Source organism: Empidonax traillii, unplaced genomic scaffold, assembly GCF_003031625.1.
Source record: "Empidonax traillii isolate 1590-97213 ecotype Southwest subspecies unplaced genomic scaffold, ASM303162v1 scaffold763:size302500, whole genome shotgun sequence".
Lineage (NCBI taxonomy): Eukaryota > Metazoa > Chordata > Aves > Passeriformes > Tyrannidae > Empidonax > Empidonax traillii.
The window spans coordinates 136,706-163,403 of NW_020955956.1; the positions used below are offsets into that span (position 1 = coordinate 136,706).

Here is a 26,698-nt window from a genome sequence, read left to right on the forward strand (position 1 = left end):
TGTGCGTGTGGGTTTGTTTTCTTCCCTGTGAGCGGTGAGTGCTGCCCCTGGTCCTTGGTGCTGGCAGTGTGATTCCCTCTTGGCCTTTTCACCTGGCAGAAGGGTGACACTTGGAATTCACTGAGGAGATCTCTGTGTTAGTGTTTATCTGGAGCTGCTAATCAGAGAAAGATTAAGAAGAAAAACAAAAAGCTTGGAGCTGGGTGAACACCCAGCGCCCACGGGAACCTTCCAGGGGCTTTGCCACAGATGGGCCCTCACAAGGATGTCCTGGAGAAGGTCAAACTGTTTATAAAAACCATTATTTGGTCAAATAGGCTGCACTGTTCACTGCTTGTTGATTGAAAAACAACAACAAACAAACCCCCCACCCCCTGCTTGTGTGGGCCAGCGTGATGATAAATGTACCCTGAGAGAATGACTAAGTAGGGGAAAGGGATTTGGTTTGCTGGCTGTTTTTTGTTTGTTTTTTTGAGAGAGTTGCCAACCCAAAATGGGTGAAACGCGGCTGCCTTGAAGTGCAAGAACCTTTGGTACCTGAGAGCAGGGCAGGAGCTGCTGCTGCTGCTGCTGCTGCAGGCTCTGCTCCTGTCTTGGACAGGGGGAGAGTTTGCCCTAAATGAGCTGATGGGTGGACCAACATTGTTAACAGCTCTCAGTAAGCAGGAAAGAGTTCAAGTGCAACCTGCAGCAACAAACTACTGTCTGGGAGTTGTGGTTCTTGAAAGAGACTGACTGGATGGAGAACAATCTTCCAGGGTTCTGGGATTTCTGAAAGCTCATCAGTGAGATAATTCAGAACAAGCTAAAAACAGAGAACTGTCTTAATTAGGTTCCCAGCTCAGGGAAAGAGCTCCTCGCTGAGATCCATCCGATCTCTGCAGTAACAGAGGGATGCAGATTGACTGAGGCACACCGAGTTTACAGCAGCTGAGGTGAGGCCTGCAGCATCTTTTATCTTCACAGCTTGTCAGCCAGAATAATTTACCTAAAAATAGCTGCCTGAAGTTGAGCTTTGAATGTAAAATCCTTTTGCCCCGAATACAGAGAGTCTCAGCGACTTCACCAAACATTGATTTTCACCCAGAGCAAGGCAGGACTCCAGCTACATGCTTAATCTCCTGAAACAGCTGCAGTGCCTTGCAGAGAGAATCAGGAATTTGTTCCTGAGCTTCCTTCCTTATGGGAGGTTCTGTTCTGTTGGACAGCTCTGGATGTGGAGCTGGTACGTAACAACCTTGTTCATTTGGTGTGATAATTTTCGCAAAGATTCCCGTCAGTATCTGTTTGTTCTCCCTTGCCAAATGCTTTACCCTGTGAACTCTTTAGACAGGGACTGTAGTCAGTATGTTTGTCATTTGTGTCACATGGCAGAATCTCAGTCTATGATTGAGATAACAGAGAGTTATCATAGTACAAATAATCTGTTTTCAAGGGAAAAGCGATAAACATGGTGTTCTGTGCCAAAAAATTAAATAAGGCTCTTGAAAAATTCCTTTTCTACTCACATGTTGGCTGATAGATGCCTATGGTACCTTCCAGCTATAGCAGAAAGTCTGTTCACTGAAATTCTGTCATTCTCTGTTTTCCCATTTTATCCAATGGGAACAAGCAGCAACAAGATATGACACATCTATAGTTCTGGATATTTCCCAAACAATTTCTTCAAAGAAGATAAAAATCACTGGTGGGCATAAAAAAAAAAAAAAAAAAGACATGGTGAGTTAAGTGGAATTGCAAAGTCCATTTCCCACTTGTCCTGTCCTGAGTCCTTAGTGAAACAGCAGGGATGGTGAAGACAAAGCTTTATGTGCAGCAGATTTCTGGGGACCCTTTCCACCAACCACACACCCACAGCACGGAGAGGTTGATACAATCACAGGCCAAATGCTTCCTGACTGAGCACAGTGTCAGCCCCAGCTCAGAACAATCTCAGGTGTGTGGCACAGGTACCTCATTCCAGTTTAGCTGATGTTTGAATCAGGCTGTCAGGACTCAGGAGAGACGTTTCCAAAACAGCCACCATGAACACCAAGGGCCGTCCAGGAGGCAGCACGTGCTGCTGCCCCCTCAGAGAGCTCAGCATCGCTCCCAAGGCTCCAGCCAGGGAGGCAAAAGCTGCTCAAGCAGAATTCAATAGGGGTGAAATTCCCCCTGGAATCTTGGGGGAAAGGAAAAAGGGTGTCACATGGGAAGAACTGAACTGTTACTGGAAGGCAGATTTCCTGAACCAGGGCTTCAGTCAGCCCTGCTGGGAGGAGCTGGGGCTGTTCTCCAGGGGGCAGGTTCAAGGTGCTGTGTGTTCCCTCCTGACAAAAATCTCCTGCAGTCTGAAGTAGGCGAGGCTGCAGCTGCTCTCGGAGTGTCCTTGTCCTCCTTTGCTTTGTGTTAGTGAACACAAAGAGAGCAAAGCCAGTCGCAGGAGTTGGTCCTCAGAAGGGGATCAGAAGTGGCTGGGGACGTGCAGCAAGGAGGCAGCAGGTGATGGCTGGGGACAAAGGAAAGCACTGAAAAAACCTGCAGACACTCTTGATCATCTCTGTCCATCCAGCTGTGAGACAGGCACTTTGATCTGCGTGGAAACCTGATCCTTGTCCTCAAGAACCTTCATCACAAATTCTGCACAGGGCTCAGTGAGTCCAAGGAGCAAATGTTGGTGCAGCAGGAAGGAAAAAGGGGAATTGTGATGTTATGGGGTAGCACTGTTTGGAAGCTCTGACAGCAGATGTACAGCTGCAGATAACAGTGATCCAGTCAGGGGCTGAGGAATGCAATATTGCTCTGGATAAGGTGATAAGGGAAATGAGTTTGAACGGGGAAACATTTCTAGCCCTAGAAAAGCACAAGCACTTCAGCTGCACTGGTAAAAGCGATTCAGCTGCTCAAGAGCACCTTCCTCTTCTGGCAATGGCAGATGTTGCTTTTGGTGCCTTTCAGGCTGTACCTAAAGGGCATCAGATCAATAATCCCTCTGATTTATAGATGGAGTCTGAAGCTGGGGCTGTCTGGAGTCTTACTGCTGCTTCTCTGTGCTGCTTTGTGGGCAGGCAGGGACTGGTGGTATTTTGGGTATTTTGCAATTCCTGCAGTAACGCACAGGGCAGCAGGGAGAGGGGGTTGTGTCAATGATATGGCCAGGAACAGTATTTTAAAAAGTTCTCTGCCTAAGCATATCCAGACCCCAAGAATGGCCACTCGACTGGTTATTAGTCTGCACCTGCAGAAATAGCCTTCCCATGGAGTGAGGCATTTTTTGACTCGGCAGCTAATTACATACATGTTAATGAGATTTGCACCTCCTCTGAGAAGTGTCTGTTTTGGGGTCACTCAGAGCACTTACATTTATACCTCTGAGTTCTCCCGAGCTCTTCTGAGTTCTGAGCTGCGATGGTACCTTGTAACAGTGTGTCCCAGGCCTGTTTGGTGATTAATAACTTCTTTCTTAGTTGGCTGTTACATCTGTACCCTCTGAGTTCACCGAATGTCCCTGTTCTTTAAGGCAGGGCCGCTCAGAAGTCCCTGAGCAGGTAAACATCTGCTTTGCTCAGCTGATGGTGTAGCTGCCACAGAAGAGCCCCCCCCCCTTTTATCCTGGCCCCCTCCCACACTGATACCATGTGCAGGAACCAAAGTCACTCCTCCAGGCCTGGCTCCTGGGTTCCCACCTGGAATTGTTTGTGCTTTTGGAAGGCAGCTGCGGGTGAAATGCAGGGCTGACTCTCTGGGCGTCTTGCCTGGGTATCCTCAGAGACAACTTGAGCTCTGGTGATGCCTGGGTGGGCAGGAGCTGGTGGATTGGGTTTACTTTGCTGCTGCTGTGTAGTCAAGGAGCAGACTGAGCCCTCGGTTTCTGTCTCCCGTTCACAGCTGAGATCCCTCCCCTCCCCTCGCTGCTCAGGGAGCGGGGAGATGCGAGGAGGAAAGGATGCTGCTGAGCTGCACTTTGCTCCAGTACTTGGCACGTCCTTTGCAGTACAGGCTGTTTTCTGAGCAGAGATGCTGCCTCCCAGCCGATGCAGCCATTCCCTCCTGCTCCCCTTGAAAGGAGATGGAATCGTAACCCGGGAGTGAGTGAGTGATGCAGCCGCTGCACAGAGACTGACTGTGAGGAGGAAAATTGGAGAGCCTGGAATATGTGCCTGCCTCAGCAGCACTGCAGTGGTAAAGCCCCTGACTGACTACGTGCAGGTTACTGTTCTTTAGGCATTGCTACAGAGAACTCCAGAGTCGGATGAAATGCATCGGCCTCCTTTTTCACTGCTTCTCTATTGTCATCATGCATTAATTGCTGGGAGTTATTTTCCTTCCTGTGGCTGCCTGCCTGCATCTCTTCTCATACTGCAGGAGAAACAGTGAGGGAGAGAGCTCAGCACCAGCCCAGCGTCTTGTCCCACAAGAACGTTCTGCAGGATGTGCCAGCGCAGTCAGGGGCTGCTGCAATGGTGCGTGGAACCTCGGAAACAGCTGGATTTGGGATTATTAATGCTGTGTAAAGGTGTCCCACACTCCATCTAGCAACTAGCTGGAGACATTGGCTGCCCTTTGGGGCTTGCTGACTGCTTTTGATTTTCCTCCCATTGCTGGTTTCACGCTCATCTGGGTCGGCAGCGTTTGTGCGACAGGAAGGGACTTCCCTGGCCAGGAATCAGAGGATTTTTCTGCGTGGAAAGTGCAGGTGTGAGCTCTGGAGGGGACTGCAGTCTGACCAGCCATGGCTCAAGCAGCTAAGCAGCTGAAGAAAATCAAAGATATCGAGGCTCAGGCTCTGCAGGAACAGAAGGAGAAGGAGGAATCCAATCGCAAGCGCAGGAACCGCTCTCGGGACCGGAAGAAAAAGGTCAGTGCCCTGGGGAGAGCAGCCCCGTGTCCAGGTGCCTGTGCTGTGGCAGTGAGTGCTGCTTGTGGGGGGAAAAGAGGGGGCAATGACGGAGGGGCAGCCTGGTCCCTGTGTGAGCCTGTGTGCAGTCAGCACAAGAAACAGTCTGCCAAAGAGAGGACAACTTTCAGGACCGGGAATCTGCTGTTTACCCTGACATCTTAGGGAGGGGGGTCGTAAAAACGTCTGGTGAAGGGGGAAGGGAAGTGAGGGGTTCATCAAGGCAGCTCAAGAAATTCTTCAGACCACTAACAGATTGGACCTCTCAAACAAAATAGCTGGTTCCTGGCTTCCTGCAGCTTCCCAGAGTTGCTCCTTGTGTTCAGAGCAAAGGGGCGAGAGACCCCCACTCTTCTTCTCTACTGAAGTAGCAGTTTTGGTGTCCACTCCATCCCCTGCTTGATCTCCACCAGAACACTGAAACCAGGGGACAGCAGGAGCAGCCCCCTACCAGAGGAGGCACGTTTGGGCAGGGGACTGTGAGTTCTGCTGCTGCTGAGGGCAGGCTGTGTTTGTGCACGGGACGAGGGTCGTCCTTCCCAGCAAAGGCACATCACTTTCTGGCAGCAGATCAGGGATCAGAGGTGTCTGTCCCCTCTGCTGACACCAACATGCTGGAGCCTGGGCTCTGCCAGCTCTTCTGAGCTGTAGTTCCTCTCTGGAGAGTCACTGGCAGTTTTTTCTTGCCCCCAGCTTCCTGCAGGAGCAGGCATGTCGGTAAAACAGCTTTGCTCCCTCTTGAACTGAAGGCTCCTGTCACAGCAGGGGCTGAGGGTGGACGTGCCATGCACCAATGCAGAGAGGCAGCCAGGACAGAGGTGAACCCAAGGGTATATCTGGTAGGAGGTTGTGATACAGGAATTCTTAGGTGGGCTCCTCCTCTGCCTTTAGCAAAGGACTTGGAGACTTCAGGCCCCTCTGAGCAGGAGCCCCAGAGCAGAGCTCTGCTCGTGGGGAGTCTTGAGGGCTGGGCCCTGGGAGTCCTGAGGAGAGCCTTGCTTTTCTTAAAGCTGGGCCAGGGCAGCCCAGGAGGGGTCTGAGAGAGCAGCTCCTCGGGGGGAGATCAGTGGACACAGCAGGACAAACATGAGGCAGCAGCTGGAGTTGGGTGAGCGGGTCATTCAGCTGCCAGCTGCCTCCTCCAGCGACAGTGACTGCTCCTGGCAGGGATTTTACTGTCCAAGTCTCCTTGGGGCAAGCTCAGGGTTGCCAGCATGTGTTGCAGTGCCGGTCTGTTTTGCTGCAGCAGCTGGAGAGGTTTGGTGAGCGTCAGGAGTGCCCTGTTGGTGCCCTGGGAGCCCAGTGGGACCCTGACCATGCCAAGGGCCCTTGCTCTGGCCACTGGAGTGGACTGAAAGCACTGTGGTGTCACTGGGCTCCTCCTGCTCCTCTGCCTGTGCCTTGCTTTGTGCACAGACAGGCTGTTTGGGGCAGAGGCTGCTCATCTGCTCAGGGTTTGCACAGTGCAGGTATCGTGTCTTCAGTTCTGGTTGAGCCCACCAAGTGTTGCTGCAAAGGAAGTTGTGAGCAGAGGTGTGACCTGTGATCCAGGGAAGTTCCAGCATGACACAAAGCAGTGGAGATGGCCAGAGGGAAGGAAATGATGGCCCCAGAACAAGTTTCTTCTCATCTCATGCCACGTGAGCTCCTGCTGTGAGCTGTTATGTCTCGAGCTTTGTATCCTTTAGCATTTCCTGGCATTTCTGTGTGGTTATCTGTGTCCTGGGAACTGCACAGATGAATCCTTCAAGAACCTTGTGTTCTGTGATGCCTGGAGGCAGTGAGTTCTGTTATTTAATGCTGTGTTCCCCAAACCCCTTCTCCTTGGACCCTGATAGTATTTGTTGCTCTTCATTTTCCATGGCAGTTTCTTGGGCTTTGTATTGCGTCCAGAACGAGAACCTGACTGACCTTGTACTGTCCATTTTCATGTTCTGTGCCTCCTGTTTGTCTCTTGGCACAGGGACAGTCCAGGTGTATAACCTTGTCGCTCCTCCAGTACTTCCTGCACCCAGCCTTTGCAACTCAGATGATGAGCTGATGTTTTGTTTGACAGGGGCTGCACGAAGGATTTAAGGAGCAGGATCTTATCACTCCCCTGTGCTCTCTGTCCAGCCCAGGCACGTGTGCTTTGGGCTGAGCTGTCCCAGGAAACAGCCATGTCCTGAGGGGTGCTCCTGCTCTGTGTGCTCTGCAGGGGGGCTGCAGGTTGCCCCAGCCTTAGGATGACCCCAGAGAGCAAATGTTCAATAGTCGTGGCTGTTCCCACCTTTGGTGCAAGTGCTGAACTGGGAGGACTCACCAGAGCTGTGGCAAAATGTGCTGGTGACTCCTCAGGGTGCCCTGCAGACAGGCAGGTGTGGCAGAGAGCAGAGAGTGGACTAACAGAATTTCACTGCCACTGGAGAATGTGCCAAGCACCATCTGGGTTGGCTCCCTGCTATTCCTGCTGCAGGATCCCAGCTTCAAATCTCTGTGCATTTTGCTCAGGTGGGCAGTTTAGAGGGGACCAGAGCCACTCTGTCACTGCTGCTGGGCTGCCTGGGCAGCCTCTGGTGTGGCCAGCTGCACCGTCAGGAAAGTGGTGATGGACAGAACGACACCTGTGCTTTGGGTGCAGCTCTTTGTCTCTTCTTTGTGCTTTGGAGAGGCAATGATGGCCAGGAACACTTTCTTCCTTCCCCTGCAGTTGTGGTCAGGCTCCCTCAGCAGGAAGCCCTCACAGAAGTCACACAGAGCACTTCAAAGACACAGTCCTGGCTTTGCCAGGGTCAGGGGCAGCAGCACAACACGCTGTGGGGATGGGCTGCAGCTCCAGAACTTGTTATGGGAACACGGTTATTGAGTTCTTTTTGACTTGCTTGGGACTCGTAGTTGTGGTTACGTATTAAAGACAGAAAATGGAGCAAATCTCTTTCCAGGAATTCTGGAAGCATTGGCAGAGCTCATCAAATTAGGGTTGTTAGAAAGGGTCCAACCCCCAAACTGGAGCCCAGAGCACTTGGACACCTACAAGCATCCTACAAGCACCTTTCTGCTGTGCCACCATGATTGGTGGCTGGTGGCATTGCAACCTGACATGCTTTGAGACTAATAAATAAAAGTTAATACTTTAATGAAAATCTTTCTTCCTGTTGAAGTATTCTGGTACTAAATTCAGGCATATATCTAGGGGCACACACCTTCATCTGCCTCTCTACAAAGAGGGAGATGCCAGCTGTGCTTCTCATTGGACATGCAGGATTCATGGAGCTATGTTATTAAAAAAAATCTGACCAAAAGCTCAAAAGGAAATTCCTGTGATGATTGCTATCAGTGTTTAAATGATAAATTATTAGTATGAAAGATGTGATGCATCCACTTGGTACATTCAGAGTAAACTTTTCTTGGGCATGTAAAGAACAGAGGAGCTGCCTGAATTAACCACTTTTTTTTTTTTTTTCTTTAATGTCTTTTTTTTTTTTTTTGGTGGGGGGAGGAACAAACTGCTTTTCTCTTACAACTCTTCTCTAGTCTCTTTGTCTTGCAGCTGTCCAAGGGTAAGACAGTCACTTGTTACTGTGCAGAGCATCTGACACAATGCAGTGTTAAATAGTAAAAGAAAGGGATTCCTAATAATAAATCTCTGCATAAAATTCCTTGGCTTTTTCCAGCTGATGTTCTCCTGGAAGCAGCACACAGAGCAGCCCGAGGGGCCGTGGCTGGCTCCCATCCTCAGTGCAGCACTGCTCCTGCAGCAGCAGATGTTTCACTGCTACACACGGAAACACATCCTGGCAGCAGAGGCTGGGAGGGTGCCTGGGAGCAGGGGGACAAGAAACCCATCAGAGAGGGTTTGAATTGTGTGGGAAGGCAGGAGAGGTGTTTCTGTTTGGCAGGAGCCGTGGCAGAGGGAGAGCTCGTCCACCGGCTGGAGGGAAACGGTGGGAAAGAGCGAAGGGAGGGCAGGGGATCGAGTGACCCCCTTTGTACAGTCAGTCATGGCTAAGGAATAAACGTGGGCATTCAAATGGCTGGCAACAACTGTCAGAAGAAACTCCAGGCTGAGGTGTGCGAGGTGAGGTGGGAGAGGGGCTGCGTCCTGGAAAGGCAGCACTGAGAGATTCCAATGACGCCGAGGATGCCGATGAGAATGCTTTTACATGGGTGGATTTCTGCATCCTTAGGAAGCTAGGGAAATGTGGGAACTAGAACAAGTCAGGAACAGCCACAAACTCAATCAGACTGGGAAGCAGTTGCAGATGATTCCTTACTAGGACAGTCGAGCAGCCGTGTAGGGTGACCACGCTTGTGCTCGTTGTGTGACAAGGAAAAGAGGTCACTCATCGACTGCTCACTGATAGGGTGTATCAGGGTGGAACTTAGGTCTGAGCTTAGGATCCCTGAGATGTAAAAGCCAGACACCTCTGTCAGAATTATGCAATGAGCACACGAGAAACTGGGGTGAGAAATCGCTGCTGGAGCGCTGCCAAGGAGCAGCCACTGGGGCTGCTCTCCCTGCTCGCCTGCATCCTCTCAAATGGCTGTCACTGTGCAGCAGCCTTCAGCTGGCACTGGCTCTGGGGGGCTGCAGGGAAAAGAGTGAGGGCCACAAGGAGTGCAGAGGGTTTCAGCAGACCCAGCTGGTTCAGGATGGCCCATGGTAACTGCACTTCTGAGCTCCACTGTGTCCTCCTGCCATGGGCGTTTGGCCACTGGATGGTCACTGGATTGGGCTGCCTGGATTCTTGCAGCAGATCCTGCCAGAGAGGAGACATGGCTGTCAGCCACCCGGCTCCTCACTGGCTGCTGGGAGCTGTGCTGGTATCTCACCTGCAAGCTGGAGCTCATCAGCAGGAGAGAGGACCTGCAGAGTCTCAGGGCACAAGAGCTGCTTTGTCTCCTTTCTCTGCCTGCTCCCAGAGCAGCAGCTCCTGCTGCAGCTTCTGTTCTCTGCCACTGCAAGTTGTGTTGGTTCTATCAGCCAAACCCCCACCTGCATCTCTGGTGTGGTTTAACACCAGCCAGCAATTCAGGACCCTGCAAGAGCAGTGACTGTGCAGGCACCTCCCCTGAGAAGTGAAACAGCTTGTGGTGTGGCACAGCATCGAAGGACCATGTGAGATCAGCACTAGGTGAGGCCAGGAGACAACCCAGCTGGGCTCCAGCTCTTGCAACAGCTCCTTGCAGCCACGATTAGGTGTTTGTACTCCAGAGCTCTCTGTCAGAGGCACTTTTTCTGCAAAGGAATTGGTATCTTCTTCCTGGAATGTGATGCTACTGTGCAGAGGCAGGGAGAAGGGGCAAGGGAGGGATATCAGGGCAGCCAAAGCCTTTGGGACTAAATGAAGCCCCAGCTTTTACCACTCTGAATGTAACCTGAGGGACAGGATAGGCAAAGAATTGAACTATAACTGATAATGAACAACTGTCAGCTGTTACCTGGACTGTCAAAATTATTTTGCAAATCAAAGGGTCATCTTTTACATCTTCCTCTGGGTTGTTTGTGTGCCAGGTTCAAAGCAATAGTAGTGCTGCATCTTTTCTGCTGTAAATGTCCAGTGTGTAAAGCTGGCAAGGTACTTTGTATACAGAGCTGCTGGCAAATTGGGGCAAAGCTTGAGCTGCTTTACAGGTTATTGGAGCAATTGTGGAGGATCTTCTCCTCCACCCCTGCCCAGTGTTCCAGCCTGGAACTGCTCTGTATGACAGCAAGGTAACTGTGACCCTCCAAGCTCTGTCAAGGTTGTTGGGGAAGCAAGTCCCGTCGGGATTTGGGGAGGATTACGTCAGCTGGCTGCACTGTCAGGAGACTCAGACCTCTGATTCATAGAAGCTTAATAAATATTTAGTTTTTGCTTTAGGCTAGGTTGGGAAGCAGAGGGACTGCGTGGGACTGTGGCTTCCTCTGATGCTGCTTGTCTGACCTGCCACTGGAGTCCTGCAGGAATGGAAATGCTGTCAGGATTACAGGTGGCACCTCTTGGTGTCCTCTCAGGCCACTACGGCTTCTCCTCCATCTCCACCTCTCCCTGTGTCTCCCTGGAAGGGAATGGAAGAGGCTGTTTCAGACTGACCTGTGACCAAACTCTGTGCAGTATCACTTGCCACTGCTCACCACACCCCCGGGGGTTTTTCTGTTGGGTGAGAACGCAGCATGTGCTGGTTTTAATGGGAGCAGCTCTGCTCCCAGCACTTGTATTTTCCTTCCAGAGCTGGCATCATGTCCGGGGAGGGATGGCAGTGCCCAGCATGTTTGTGTGCAGGACGGAAGAAGGCAGTGCTGATCTCAGCCTTTCCTCACAGTGGGGATGTTGCAGGAGTTTCTGGCACCGCAATGGACGTGGACCAAGAGCCCTCCTGAATGACCCAATTAGGAAAATTAGAATATTTATATGGTAGCAGGTCCTCTCTGGTGTTTACCTATTTCTTCTTTCACTGTCTGCCTTGCTCTTTGCAGAATGTGGTGCCAGGAGAGCCTGGTCTCTGAGACAACATGAGCTGATAAATACTGACCTGTGTTTGACTTGGGAAGTCCATCCCTTCCCCTCTAAATAGTTGTCCAGAAGCTGTAGCTGAAGAACAGCATGCCCAATACTCGGTTCTAAAGGCGTTTCAGAGCAGTGCCTGTGTCTTTTCCTGGCATTCCCAGGCAGGAGGGAGATGCAGCACCGTGGTGGGGTGGGGTGAACGGGCACGTGGATGTGAGGGATGTTGGGTAGGAGCAGAATCCTCTGCTGCAGGGACTCGCTGGCAGGAGGGAGGATGGGGGGGATGTTGGTGCTATTCTGCACTGCTGCTCTCCAGGCTCTTAAATTATTCAGGTAATAACAGCATCTGTATGTGGCTGGGGAGCCCAGTGGTTGAGGTGGTGCTGGAAGGAGGGGGAGGGTGTCTGAAACCTCGTAGCATTCAGAAATCTGTTCCAGTTCTTCCCCCTGTGCCCTGTCCTCGCAGCAGGACGAGCCCTGCCTGCAGCAAGTGCTTTTGGGAGGGTGAGCACAAAGGAGGTGCCCCTGTGCAAGTCCTGCACTTGGCAGCCTGAGGGGCTCAGGCTCCACCGTATGAAGATGTCTGCAGTGTGGGGAAGCTGAGGTGCAGCAAGCTAGAACTAAGCTCAAAGGAAAGCAGCTTTACAGAGTGCTAAAATTAGAAGTTTAGTCTGAATTATGCTAATTTGTTTTAATTGTCTAAGTAAGTGTGTCAAGGTTCTTCAGAAATACACCCTCTCTGTGGTGGTCTGGAAAGGTGCAGCATCACCAGGGGCGTGATGGAAGGATGATGGCGATTTCTGGGTTCCCTGGCCTATTTACATCTCTCTCACAGTCCTCACCTTCAGCTCTCCAAATGCCATGGGGGTACATTCTGAAAGTGTTAGTTCTGGGCTGAACAGACCAGCTTGCTAAAACCTTCAGTGAGTCGAGGGCAGCTTCCTGGGTGCGGGGAAGTTCCTGACACCTTCTCTCCCTAAGGGCACTTACCAGCCTAGCAGAGCCATCTGAAAATTCACATTTTCTTTCACAGTTGATTATGTCATGTTTTGAGCCTCAACTCTGCAAACAGCAGCAAAAATTCAAGCCCTCTTCCTATTTGCAAATGAAATTTTGCTGACTGGGTGAAACGTTAAGCCAGAGCCATACATTTCTGTGTAGGGCTTGCAAGTGGAGGGGACTATGTTAAATCTATGCCTTCAAAATGTTGCAGCCTCGGTGAAAAATCTACAGCAGAGACAAAGCAGCAGGTATTCACCAAAGTGTCTTGGGAGGCAGAAGGAGAGAACACAGCAGCAGGAGAGCATTCAGAAAACAGACGAGGTTTCTATATTTATCCAGAGATGAGGAAGGAAGGAGAGAGAGTGTGTGTGTGTCCAGGCCATTGGGAAGACTCCTGTCTAATCGAAAAGGTACTGCAGCAAGACAGCAAGCAGAAGTGAAGGCTGTGGTCCTTCACTGTGCTGCGGGGACAGGACCTGTCAGGTGCATTCCTGGACCTGCTCTGGACCTTTTCAATGGGAAATGCAGAGAACAGCATACTGAAACCCTTTGCAGAGTATAAACTATGTTAGATTTTTAACAAATGTCATGGTCTCTGCAAAGGAATAAGAAATAATGTCACCTTCTTACAGTGTCATTCCTCCAGACAGCTCAGGCTTCCAGGAACCCTGCAGGAAATTCCAGGTACTCTGCAGGAAATGCAGTGTATTGGGTCCAAAGGGGACTCTGTTTTATGGGAAGTATCAGGAAAGTGGAGAGGGCAGTGCCTGTGCTGTCACCTTACAGGGACTGAATATGAGAAATTCTAACGAGTCATTTGCCCCTGTTTGTGCAGATGTCACACAATCTGCAGTGATGGAGCAGAGAAGTGGCTGCCTTGGGCTGTCCCTTGCTTCCACTGGGCAGCATCTGTTAGAGCTTTAGGCAGAGATGAGGTGCCAACCAAGCTTTTTACTCCACCCCTCTGAATGGGGAGGGGAAGAGGAAAAGGTCTTCCTTTGGCCTGCCTGGGAATCAGCTGCACTCTGCTGATGGCTGAAGTGTGAGGTTTTACTGCTGCTGTAACCATGTGCACCCCTCTTCTAGGTTCTCACACTGTAAATTATTTCCATGGGTTTGGTCTTAAAGAGTAGTGTGTCCTTAAATAAGATACTAAACTTCAATAATCCAGTGTTCTTGCCTTCTGAACCTCTGGGTGGAGTTTCTCTTATTTTGGAGTGGTTTTTTATTTCCCCTCTACATTTCCCTCGTGGTGGATGAAAGTCCTCTGTCTGGCAGTGGGAACAGGCAGTGGAGTGCAGGGGGTGGGTGGTGTGCTAGAGAGTTCTGAGAAAAGTAAATCTTACCAAACTGGCTTTTGATGTTAGACTCTCTTTTACTGCAGTGGGGAGTTATAGTTCTTCCCATCTTCGGTGCTGAAACAGAATTTGTATCTGTGGGACTCTGGCACGGGGGGTTCCAGCTCTCAGAGACGCCTGCATGGCATCAGTGTTTGGCCTGCAGGCTGTAATTTTCTAGGCTTTTTCGTTCTTCAGCTCTTTTCCTGGCAGAATCCTCTCGGCTCACAGTGACAGGAGGTTTGGTCCAAGCAGGAATTGCTCGGTGGAGCGTGGCGTGGCAGCTCTCCTTACACGCAGCTTGGCCGTGCCACTGCCCCCACGCACAGCAACGCTCCTCGTCCAGAGCAGCTCGATGGTCAGCAGGCTGGCCCCCTTCCTGGGAGGACTGGGAAAAAATGCTTCCTGTCAGCCTGCTGTCAAATGGCTGTGGAGCTGAGGTTGCAGTAAGAGGAGCTGCAGTATCACAGGGCAGAAGTATAAAATATCTGCTGCCCATCAGTACTGTATCAGCAAAACTCCTTCTCAGAACTTGTGCACTCATCCCTGCCAGGGGGGAGATGCGCTTCTTGGACTTGCCAGGGAAGTCCTCCAAGGCCAGCAGCAGCTCAGTAAGGCACAGAGAAAACACCCTTTCCATCCAAAATGTGAGGCAGCAGCATTCACTGTCTCCTGAAAACATTTCACAGGGGTCAGCAGCACTTGCCTATGGGGCCTTTCAGCACAGTCTGTGGAAGACTACTTCAGGTTTCTGTGTTTCATATTGTAAAGGAAATTCTGTCAGAAATCTGGCACAAAAACCCCTCGGATGTTTCAAATCTCTCTCTCTCTACCCCCACACTTCAGAGCATCCTGGCTTGCACTGAAGCAGCCTGACCTGGCGGCTCGGGAGGGCAGGTGGATGCAGGGGCAGTGCCGAGCATTTCCTGGCACTGACAGCGCTGGTTTTTAGCAAAGCCTCAGAGAATCCCAGTGCTAAGTGTTACAAGTACTCATTTTTTAAGGTAAGCAATGATGCAGTCCTAAGGTCGGAGGTGCCCTTGCCGTGCAGGGCATCTCTGTGCACTGCTGGGGAGCTGATCAGACAGGCAGCTCCTCCCGTGTTTGGCACAACCTGTGTGTCATGTGGAATGACTTCCACCTCCGCTGTGATGCGATGGGTGATGGGGACAGCCTTGTGCTGCCCCTTCCTTGGCCCTGCTGGCTCCTCTGACTGCTCAGCCCTTCCTGATGGCCCGTCACCAGCGCTGGGCCAACGCTCTCGTGGGGCTCAGCTCCCAGCACTGCTAACATGGAGTAACACCATCTCATTTTTGAATCGTTAGGGGGAAGGGAGATTTTTTATTAATAACCCAAATTACCCCGTGAAACAGCAACTTGTCTGACGTTAAATATTAAACTCCATTAAGTGGGTGAGCTGGGGCACAGGAGCAGCAGCGTGCTGGTAGTGCCGGGCGGTGGAGGAGATGAAGCAGTGCTGGCCAGCATTAATCCCTGCTCCTTGGAGAGCCTTCCATCTCCAGGGCAGTCAGGTGCTCCTCCGCTCAGCTCCCCAGCTTCCGAATGGCATTTTGCATGCTTTAAACATTTTGCACGCTTTGAGCAGATCTGAACATCAAAGGCTGGTGGATCCTGGCTCTGGCGTTGCCATGGCAACAGCAGCTGAGAGGATTTGGATGTTTCTGGGGTAGAATTGTGCTGCTCGTGCGTTGGGCAGAGCGGGGCTGCTCTGTGCCCAGCGGTGCCATCGAGGGCACTGTGCTGTGGGAGGGGGTGCTCTGCCCCAGCCCAGGGGGCCTGTGGTGCAGACCTCTGCACCCCAACTGCTCACCTCAACTCCCTCCAGTCTGGGAGAGGAGGAGGGAGTCCTTCCCGTGCTGCGCCACACGTGGAAGTAGGTCAGCTAAATGATACCCTTGGAAATGCTCCTTTCTCTTCCCTGGCTCTCCAGGGAGCCAAGCAGCGAGTCCTGCTTCAAGCACTGCCTCTGTAGGAGCCCCACACTGTTTTGGTGAGCCTGCCCTCGGGGTCTTGGCCTCAGGTGCCTCTGACATCCTCCTGCAGCTCCACATATGCTGGATACAGTGGATTTCCAGGAGTGAGCATAAAGCTGAGCTTTTCCCACTGTGAAAATGTGCCAGTGGTCTGGCTGGGCAGCGTGCTGCAGCAGCACAGTCAGGGGCTGCTGTGGGCCCTCCCTGGGAGTCTGTCAAGCTGTGTGTCCTGGGCAAAATGCCCCATCCTCCCCCTCGTGGTCTGTGAAATGGCCCCTGGGACTTCATTGCTATTCTGTGAACATTTCTCTTTTTGGTGACCCCAGCATCTCCGGCCACTTCTGCTGAGGGGACAGGCACATGTGTGACTTGTTTGGACATGCACATAGCAGATGTCCTTTGGGGGTTGTGGAGACGGGCACTCAGGGCAGCTGGGTGATGTGCTGAAGGAAAGCAGGTAATTCTGAGTGCCCTTGTGCTGTCACAGCAATAAACAACCCTCAGACTTGTGCTCTCAGTGCTGTTGGCCACTGCAGAATGAAGGAGACAAGATTTTTTCAAACTGCCCGAACAGAGCAAGAAGATCTTGGTGCAGACCTTGGTATTTAGGCACAGGACACACCTCAGGGTGGCTGAGAATAAAGGTCCACTGAAAGTGTGGGACGAGAGCTGAGTTGCTGCTCTCTGGCTTGGTGTTCAGCAGCAGAGCAGATTTCTTTCCAAGAGGAGCAGAGTGCAGCCTCCCAGGTGGGGACTGTGCATTCATCTGCTCTCTCAGGAGGTCGGTCTGTGCTGCCTCCAGGCATGCACTGCAGCCAAGTGCTGGAAATCTTTTGGTCTCGAGATCCCCAAACAGGCGTAAAAAACGCTGGTATCTCTCAGTGATCTGCAGCCTTGCAGTTACAGCAGGACCAGGGGATCCAACAGGATCAATAGCTGGGCTAGATTAATTGCAGCCTGAGCAGGCTCTTGTTACGTCTTTTAGTTTGGTACCTGCTTGAGTGAAAGCTGAAATCTGCACTATGAGCAGTAATTAAGAAGTGATTTGTCCTTGGCCCATATTGTGGGCATAATGCCAAATTCCTTGTTCCTAGAACCGGGATTTTTCAGATTCAGGCTGAGCTAGGGGATGGTTTCTGGTCTCAGAACCGCCTGGTCTCTAAGAGGGGGACAAACAGTGGATGTTAATCCTGTGGGTAAGATGTCTTCTGGTCCCCTGGGTAGGGGAGCTGGAGGCAGAGGTTGCTGAACACTTTTTATCTGTGCAGATATCTTCTTTGCAGCCAGGGCAGCAGAGAACTCAGCCATAGCATAAACAGTGGGCCATGAATATTGCCTTCCTTTGGGAACTCTGCAGCTCTTCCACGTCTTCACTCTGAAGATCTGACTTTCTGGGTTTTTATGCCTGAATAAATACAAATAAGATAAATCCATGTGATGAAATTTTCAGTTGCATTGCTTGGCTTGTCCAAATGATGAGCAAAAGGAACACCTGCTACGCCATGGCACAAGATGCCAGAATGGCACATGCTATGAAGCTGCCTGTGTGCTCAGTATGTGCAGGGAGGGGCAAAGGGCTGCTGAAATGTCTTGCTTTGGGGCTCAGACTTCTTCCTCTCCAGGAACTAAATCGTGGTTATGCTGGCACAAGGCAGCTGTCTCTTGGAGTAAGACAGGCTGCTTCACCTCCAAAATCATGCCTTTGGAGGCAGCAGTGCACAGTTCAAGAAACAAAACCTGAAGAGCATCTACTCAGTTTGTATTTCTGACTTTCCTTTGGGAATCCCACAGATTAAATAGCTCTGAACTGATAAACGACCAGGAAATGGTTTCTTAGATCAGGGCTATGACAGGAAGAGATTTCTTATGTCTATTGGCTGCTTCTGGGTGCTGGTTTTTAGACTGATTTTGGGAGAAGTACTTCTAAATTGGCTTCCTCACCTTTCCCCCCTCCTGACAATAAAGGACATGGAGAGGCAGGCAGGGAGAGAGCACGGGCTGGAATATTTGTGTACAGCAAATCTTTGTGTCCCCCCTTCCCCACATAACACCACACAGCTCATCCATGGACAGAAAGCTGAAGAGCAGGTGCTGGACCCCTCACATACCTCCTCTGGTGATCATGGCTGATGATTCCAGCCCTTGGGAGGCTGAGGATCAGCTGTCAGAGAGGTAAGGCACCAGCAGCACCCATGAATTTCCTGTTGGATCACGGATCATCATGCCAGAAGCCACAAACACCCCAGGAAAGGGAAGGCTCAGCCGTGTGGTGCTCTGAGAGTTGCCTGCTCCGAGCTGCAGAGTCTATCCCAGCTCTGCAGAGCATCCTTCTCCCCTTATTTATGCATTTCTGCCTGCATCACCGCTGCTCTCCCAACAGGAGGAAGCAGCCTGACAGCGCCACTGTTTTTCTGAGTACCTGCTGTTATCCATGGCTGGGCAGCAGTGGCAGAATTGCTAAAGATTTAAATTATTCAGCTTCTGTTGCTGACTCGGCTTTAAAGCTCCATTGACGTCTCCTGAGGGAACAGCTTGCTGAGCAGGGCCCGGGAGCCTGGCTGCTCCTGGAGCCTCAGCAGGTGACAGGAGCACGGGGAGCATTTTCCTCGGTAAGCAGAAAGGGACGTGCTGGAGTAAGGTGAACCCCTGTGTACCTGTGTCCTTGCACCAGGAGGGGACTGCCAAGTGCTCAGGGAGCAGCAGTTCCCTTCAGTGACTGCAGTCCTGGACCCATCCTGGCATGGTTTCTCAAGTGGCTGAGTGCAGGAAGGGCTGCACCTCCTTCCCCGAGTAAAGGCACAGAGCACAGCCCGCTGTTGAGTTATCTCCTCTCCTCCAAGGTGTTTGAGGTTCTCTGCTGCACACACGTCACTGAAGCACAGGAAGAGCAGCTGAGGGCAGAGTGGCAGCAGCCAGCGAGTGCCTGTGCTGGGCCATCACTTCTCTGGTTACAGGAGATGCCAGCACTGAGGAAGGAGCCTCGCGTTCCTTCGCAGCTACATCACCACCAGCCCAGCAGCTCCTCCAAAGGTCACAGGCAGCACTTGGGATCTTGGAAAAACAAAACTCTTTGTAGCTGAAGGAGTGTTTCTTTCAGAGACCTCCTCTGCACCCCTGGGTCTGTCTGCAGGTGCTGCTGCAATTCAATGTTTTTATCTCAGGTGTGAACCTGGAATGCAAAGGCACTGAGGCATGAGTGATGTCAAGCCTCTTCCCAGGAGCCATCTCAGGATAGCAGAGGAGAAATCATTTTTCCTGTGGGTATGGTAGATGTTGCAGCATCCAGGGGACAGCACTTAAGAGAGAATCCTGGAACCCTGGCTCACAAAACTTCCCTGAAGCCCACACGGGTGCCCAGTGGCAATTATTTGCTATTATTCACTGTAACTCTTGGTCACTTTTTCCCAGTATGAGTTAGCTCTTTTTTTAGACAATATTCCTGTTTTTCCCAAGGTAAATCATGTCCCTTTGCAGAGGCCCAGTTTAACTCTGTGCTGGCTGTTGTGGGTACAACGTGGCACTGACCTGTACAGTCTCTGAGGCTTCAAAGGGGCATTCATATGCTCAGATGTCACTAAGGAGAGGACACAGAACAAAGTCTTGGGGAATGAGCAAGCCAGACAATCTCAGTTCAGGGTCTGGAAACAGGTAAGTGTTGAGGAACTGCCAGAGACCTTAGTTTTTTGAGTTGTTTTCACGGAAATGGAAAGAGCTCTTGGGATCAAAAGCTATTCATTTCTTAGAACTGTATTTGTTATTTTTCAAGCTCTCCCAGGCTCTGATTTCTCAGATGGGGTTGTGCCCACAGTGTTGGTTTCTCCAGAACTGCAAAGATATTACTGTTAGATATAACAGGCAAGGTAACAGCAACAAACTGTTAGTAAAGTAAAACAAGTGACTTTGTGATATGAGTTTTCAGCAGTGATAAATGTCTACAGTTAAATAAGGGGAACTTTTGGAGATGCCTCAGGTGAGGTGATAATGAGTGAATGAGACCTGGTAGAGGCATCAGTGTTCAGGAAATTATCATTAACAAGGGACAGCAATTAATGGAGCAAAGAGACCAGTTTTCTTAGAGGTGGAGCCTGCACTAGCTTCCCAGACAGCCCCAGGGAGTGTCTCACTCCTGAGTTTGCCTGTTCTAGATTTGTGAAAGTCCCCAGTGGCAGAGGCTGCACAAAGCAGAGCTAACCCCAGCCCCACCGTGGGGGAGAACGAGGGGGGCAATCTCACGGGCACTGTGGCACTGCCTTTCCCTGAGGAGTGCCAAAGGTAACCCCAGCTGGACTGCAAGGGCAGAGCTCCTGTTGGTGGGACCAAAGCTGGGGGGCTCCCTGCAGTGCCCCCAGTGCTCTGTGCAGATGGCCCCGGTTTGGCACCTGGATCCAAGGTGGGGTAGGCAAAGCCCAAGCAGAGGGATGAGCACAGCTCTGCAGGGTCACCCTGAGCTGGAGCCCCAGGAGAGGGTGGGGCGGACGTTCCTTTGGACAACTGGTGTGACTGCCTTGCGTGTCTTTCAGAGAGGGCATGCACCAACCATGGACCCCTTGCCTTCTTGCTGCAAGCAAGGATCTCCTGAAGGGATGCTGGAGCAGGAGTCTGCTGTGCAGGTAGAAGGGGGGAAGGGGCGCGTTCGTTGTACTGCAGTGGGCTCTAGGCCCTGCAAAGAGCCTGGAGCTGCTGTCACTAGACTTCATCTGCCACTTCAGTTCCATCTCGGTGTCCTTCATTCGAGACCGTGCCCAGCCAAGGTCTGCAGAGACCAGTGAACAACGGGAGGTCTTTGCTCACTGCCTCTGGCCCAGCCTGCTTTGTGTGGCACAGACCAAGAGACCCTTTGGTTCCAGCCACAGAGCTATTCCATTCTGCTTTGTACTGCTGAAGTTTCATCTTCCCTTGTACGGTTTGAAGACAGGGTTCATGCACGTGGGCTTCTCCCTGGTGACAGCCCACAGATGTGTTTATGAACTGTGGCTCAGGCATGACACTCAATAAACACTCTCCCCAAGGCCCTGACGTGGGACAGCCCGTAATCTGCAGCCTCCAGGCAGGAGTTGTGCTGGTTTGCAGTCAGGTGTGTGAGCAGTGATACAGGGTGCTGATAAACCTTTGCCAGCCCGGCTGCTCACGCTTGATTTGGCTGCAGCATTCAGCGTAAGAGGGTTGATCAGAGCTGCAGACCCTGGTGTCCAGGGTGAGCTGACCTTCTCCTGCAGCCATGACATGTCTGCATCACCTGAGGGTGAGTACCTGGGCACGGCCAGGGGCTTGCTGGGCAGCACAAGGGGAGAGGGATCAGGTCAGTTGGTTTGCACAAGGGAGTTTAGGTATATTCTAGCTGGTAACATGAACTTAAGTCCTAGTCCAGAGAAAATGGTTGCAGCTAAATGGACCTCAGACTAGTAGGAAGGGTTTGCTGCCCTTCTTAAACCACTGGGAACTTGCCTAAGGTCATACTGGGAGCAGTGACAGTGCCTGGTGTTGAAACCAGGTCCCCTGGTGCTGTATTTGCCTTGTCCTTCTCACCACTGCTTTGCTGGCATAAGGAAGGTGCCCCCAGGGATTGGTTTTTTGCACTGGTGTGATGTTGTGTTGTAGTGGTTTGGATTTTAGACCCCACGTTGGCCTCCTCCTGGATACCAGGTCATAACCAAGGAACTCTCATATGCTAGGTATTCCATCCTGCTTTCCACATGAGTATAAATAAGAAGGAGAGAAAAGGGTCTTCCCCTCTTTTCTTCCATTGGACTTGAAGACAGCAGGTTGTTTTTCCCAGTCTGGGTTGAGGGTTTTGGTGAAGTGGCCTTCGTCTTTTTAAGGAAAGCGTTTTGTTCTTTGGTTTGTTAGTTCTGCATTAGCTGTGTATATTTGTGTATATTGGGGTTTATTTTCTGTTTTAGTTTCGGAGAGTTGGGACTCTTTGTTTATATGTATATAAACATATACATATGTTTGTATATGTCTCTTTGTAACTGTATACAGGTGTAAATATATATATATATAGCTTTGGTTTTGTCATTTCGGTAGCTTTTGCTGTTGTACCCCTGGGGGGGGTGCCCGGGGTGCTGTTTGTCCCTCAGCACGGTGTGCCCTGGCTCTGGGCAGGGCAGGGGGCTGTTTGTTTGTCCCTCAGCACGGTGTGCCTTGGCTCTGGGCAGGGCAGGGGCTGTTTGTGTGTCCCTCAGCACGGTGTGCCCTGGCTCTGGGCAGGGCAGGGGGTTGTGCTGCCACGCTTTGCTCGCTTGTCCTCCGCAGGGACTGCTGGCAGGGACAGCCAGGGCTGTGCTTTGGGTGCTCTCCTGTCGGTGCTTCCCTTCCTGCATGGCTCCTGAGGCTGCACCCCGAGTGCTGGGCTGGCAGTGAACCCGCGGCAGCCCCAGCACAAGGACTGGGCTGGGACTCCTCCCGGGGTGCAGATCCCAGAGAACAGTCCCCTTCTCGGCGCTCCAGCCCGTGCAGGCAGGCAGAGCTGGTGCAGGCTTGTCCTGCTGGAGCAGAGGGAGGGAATGAGTCAGAACAGACTGCGGGAATCAGGAGCAGTTTATGAGCATTGCTAGCAAAGAGAAGGAACCTTCTCCACAGGGTGCCAGGGCAGATCCTGATGGCATGGTCTGACTCCAGTGCCTCACCTGAGCACGAGGGCGCTGACAGAGCCCAGGGCAGGTTGAAGCTGCTCCACAAGCTGTGTCAGTCCCTGGCTGGCAGCAGGCAGGCTCAGATCCTGTCTCTGACTCTCCCTTGCACTGGGCATCCTGCTAAAAGCCCTCTCAGCTCCCCAGTGCTCACTGCACAGACCTGCCTGAACCATGTCATGGTCTAGGGAAGGCCATGCCTCAGGAAAGCAGAGATAGAAAGCAGTTGCTGTTCTGCTGCATCTCTCTCAGCAGTTCTAATTGTTGTTATGCTGTTAGAAGAGGTGTAGTGCCTGAGCAAAAAGCTCTTGTGTATTGTCTTCAGTCACAGTCTATATATTTTCTGATGAGGTAAAAATAGCTTTTCTTTTTCAGGATATGCAGAGAGCAGAGGCTCCTGCTAACATCAAAGGGGAGTGACAGCTTTCCCCTGGGTGTGCGTGGCCTCAGCTGGCAGAGGAGCAGTAGCTGTGTTAATTCTTGCCTTACTTTGGCTCTCTGTGAAAGATGTCCCGGTCTCCTTTCACTGCTCAGCTCTCTGGACCAGCCCCTGTTCCTCTCTCCACTCTCTGCTGGACCCAGCACTGTACTTCATAGGGAAGTGATAGTTTATAAATGACAGAACAAGGTCTCAGTCCCACTGCTTAGAAATTCTGTGAGCAGCAGGCAGGCACTGCTGGAGGGAAGGCTTCCACAGAGCTGCAGCACCAGGGGATCCATATCAGAAGGATCAGTCTGCTGGGTAGGGGCAGTTCCTTGCTGCCTTGCTCAGTGCAGATTAAACTGTTCCTGCTATCTGCCCTCCTCACAGTTCTGAACCTGTTCCAGCTGCAGCAGGGAAAGGGGACCTGTGAAGGGGGAAGGAAGGAGTCAAATGGCAGCACAGGTGCTGTCTGTATCCCAAACGCTCAGCAGGGACCGAGTTAACCTGACCTGCACCAGCAGTGACAGCCCAGGACTCCTCTCCTGGGCACAGAAAGGGGCTTTCCAAAAGTGCATTACTCATCATTATGTAATGATGGAGGATTGTGCGTGGTGGAGAGGCCAGTCTGGTGCTGGCACCTGAAAGCTTGCCCCCTCTTCAGCACTGTCAAAATGCTAATTGACAAGTTGCCCCCTTCCCACAAGCCTGCCAGGGGCCCTCCTTCTTCTGCTTTGGGCTTTCTCCTCCGTCAGTTGGTCTCCAGCTCTGTCAGCCCCTTGCACAGGAATATGAATAGATCTTTCATTCCCTGCATGCTCTGATTCACCTGCTGCAAGATGGTTGAGCTTCCCCTTCCATCATGGGTTGGGGATCTCTTTTGGGCATACCAAGACACATGCTTTGGGGCTGTTGTGAAATCCTCACTCAGCAGAAAGGAGCATGGACAAAGGGTTTACTCAGGCTGGTGCGTGAAATGAGAACAAACTCACTTGTCAGATGGTGAGTTCTTGTGCCTTGACTCTCATCAGTCCTGTTAAGATCTGTGGACCTATGTTAAATCACGTGGCAGAGGTGAGCATGGTGAGAGAACAGAACTTGGGCACATGGATTGGTGCATTCATCAGATGAATTTTCCTAGTGCTTTTGCTTTTCTCTTTCATCTGGGGTTGCAGTGTCTGCCTGTTTTCCATGTTCTGCTGCCTGCCTGCCTGAGGCTTTGCTCCTGTGGCCTCTCTGGAGACGCTGCTCTGCTGAATGCTGCCTTCTACTCAAAGGGCTGAAACCTGCCAGTAGGTTTGCTTTCCACTGCAGGGATCACTGAGAGCATCCAGTTTCTGTTAATACAGATGGGAGAGAAAGTTCCTGTAAGACAGACAGTGTGGTTTCCATTTCTGATCATTTTGAGTTGAATCTATGATTCAGTTTTCCTGATCTTCCCTGATCATCCTGCAGGGACCTACAGAGATGTAATCTCTGACTGCTCTTAACCTTAGCAGCTCTTTTAGTGTGTTTGCAGGACTGACAAATTCTTCTCATCTAATGGGAAAGGACCAATCTTATCACCTGCAGACCTGGGCACTCGGTGTTGGCAAGGCAGAGGGAGGTCCAAATGATCTCTGGCTCCAGAGAAATTCCTTTAAAGTGAACCACTGCACGAGTGTGAGGGTTTGCTGTCTGCTGGAAACAATATCTCAAAGGTGAGGGTCATGCCCACTGCTGGACTCAAGCCCACCCGAGCAAGGAGACATCAAAGCAAATGCCAAGGGCTGATGCCAGGTTTATTGCACCTGCCCAGGTGGCAGTGCTGGCTTTGGGGTCCAGCAGGCTGGTATTATTATTAGCAGCTGGAAGTAACTGCATGACCTCTGAGATGTGAGCTGGACCTTTCCACAGCATCCAGACAGGGTGTCCACAGCAAGACATTGCTTCGGTGCCAGGGTCCCATTGGCATCTCCCTGCCAGGCCTGGGGCCCTTGGGCTGCTGGGTGAGTGGGTTCTGCCTGGCCTGCAGGGGTTTCTGTGCTGGGGCTCCTCTGCCACTGCTCCACGAGGCTGTGTCAGCCCTGCTGAGGACACCAGTGGGCAGGCAGGGTAAAGAGGGCAGTGCAGCAGGGTGCAGGGGTGCCTCCTGCCAGGCTGGAACGGCATGGACACTCGCTCCTCGCTGCCTTTGTGTCCCAGAAAACACGGGGAGATCAGCACAAGTCCCTGAACTTATCTGCACTTGGAAATCATCGACACACAGCATTTAGCAGCTTGCACAGAGCGGGCTCTTGCCAAGTGTGGCCACCTTTGGCAGGAAGAGGCCGTGCCGAGCCCCTCCCTCCTGCTATCGGCGATGGGCAGCGGGTGCTGGTGGGAGTGAGAGCAGGCACTGCTGAAGAGATAAGAGCAGGAGAAACAACATGCTTACTGAAGCTCTGACTGCAGTGAATCCAGCCCTGAATCCAGCCCGAGCCTCTGGTTTGGCAGAACGTCCCCTTTGCTTATTGCCTTGGCCGTGGCTCCAGTGCAATGGGCTCAGGCAGCTCCAGGCTTCTGCTGGTGGGGTGGAGGGACAGTGGCATTAATGGTGTAGGAGCAGGAGGGTACCTGTGAACAGGAACAGAGGAAGCCTCTCATCAGGGCCAGGACAGCGTGAGGAAAAGAAATTAACTCTATCCTGACTGAAACCAGGGCAGAGGGAAAGGGAAAAATTTATATTGTCAGCAGGCAAGGGGAGGTTTTTCCTGAAGAGAAGAAAGGGGAGGGGAATAGAAGCGCAATTCTGATGCTCTGTGCTGTGTTTTTGACTTCAGAAGGTCTTGGAGCACTTATCAAAGTCATATCAGAGGCCTCTTTCTTGGGGAATTGCTGGCAGCAGCCTCCTGACACATCACAGCTTGGATGGCCACAAGTCTGTGGAGCATGAGGACTGTGTATAGGCTTTAGCAGATTAAATTTAGGATTTAGTGAGAGTGCAAGAGGTACTCATCGGCAAGTGGGGCAGTTGATTTTCTCCTCTGGAATAGCTCCTTCCTGGGAAATTCCTGGGAAGGAGAAGACGACTGGAAAGAAACTCTGCGAGCTCCAAGTGAAGGAGAAGCGGCAGAGGCAGTTTCTGCACCTGGAAGCAGCTGCTGCGTGTCCTGGGGCTCGGGGAAGGGGGGTGACCCATCCTGTGTGCACGAGGCAGGGCTGTGCTGCACCCTGTGCGTGTCAGGGGGTGCTGACTGGGCACTGTGTCTCTGGCTGGGTGTGGTGGGGTGGTGCTGGCTGGGGTGTTTCGAGTGTATCTTCTTGATGTGCACTTGTCCACGAGGTCTCTGCATTTCTTGCTGTCGCTGCTCCCTTTTGCTGAAATTTAGGAGGTGGCAGTGGCCCGGCTCGTGCTCCTGTTCCCTGGGGAGCGAATTGCCCCGACCAACAGGCAGGCAGTCCCACTGTGCAGCCTGACATCAGAAGGACAAAGTGACTGTGGATCCATTTCCTCTGCTTTTCCCATTTGAGCTGAGCTATCCCATCTTCTCTGGCAGCATGTGTGGTCTGACTGCTGGTGTCTGATGCCCTGCATCTCTCTGTGCGTCTCTGAAGGTACATGCTGAGCACAGGGAGCCAAAGGCAGCACCTCTGACTCACTCCAGCCTTGGCACATCCTCCGAGCCCCGAGCCCCAGCATCCAGAGGGTCGGGAGGGAACCGCAAGCCCTCTCCTCTGTGGCAGGAGTTACCTGGGAGATGCCAGGCTCCTGGGCATGTCTGCAGGGTGCTTTTCCTCTGCTGTTCCCGAGGTGGTACCTGCAGCTCTGCCCCACTCCCTGCGCTTGGCAGCAGTCATTTGCTTTCCGGAGGCAGCTCGGTATTAAATATCCTGTCTGACACAATAATGGAGAGAAAATGAACAAATTCCATTAGCAGTTGGCGATCCCTTCAGGGTCTGCGTTGGAGAGAGGACGGAGCCTGTATTTTTAGATAGAATGCAATG

The 26,698-nt window shown here is 51.8% G+C and overlaps 1 protein-coding gene across 7 annotated transcripts in view; it reads left to right on the forward strand.

The window, feature by feature from the left end:
• Positions 1-3,875: 3,875 nt before the first annotated feature.
• ANK1 (ankyrin 1) overlaps positions 3,876-26,698 on the forward strand; it is a 49,833-nt gene continuing 27,010 nt past the window's right edge. For 3 of the 7 annotated variants that reach the window (XM_027901112.1, XM_027901115.1, XM_027901116.1), the window contains exons 1-2: positions 3,876-4,837; positions 20,200-20,289. In XM_027901112.1, the coding sequence (XP_027756913.1) occupies positions 4,712-4,837; positions 20,200-20,289 (216 nt within the window). In that variant the 5' untranslated portion in view covers positions 3,876-4,711. The remainder of the gene's footprint in view (positions 4,838-20,199; positions 20,290-26,698) is intronic. The other 4 variants (XM_027901113.1, XM_027901114.1, XM_027901119.1 and 1 more) reach the window with 3 other exon arrangements.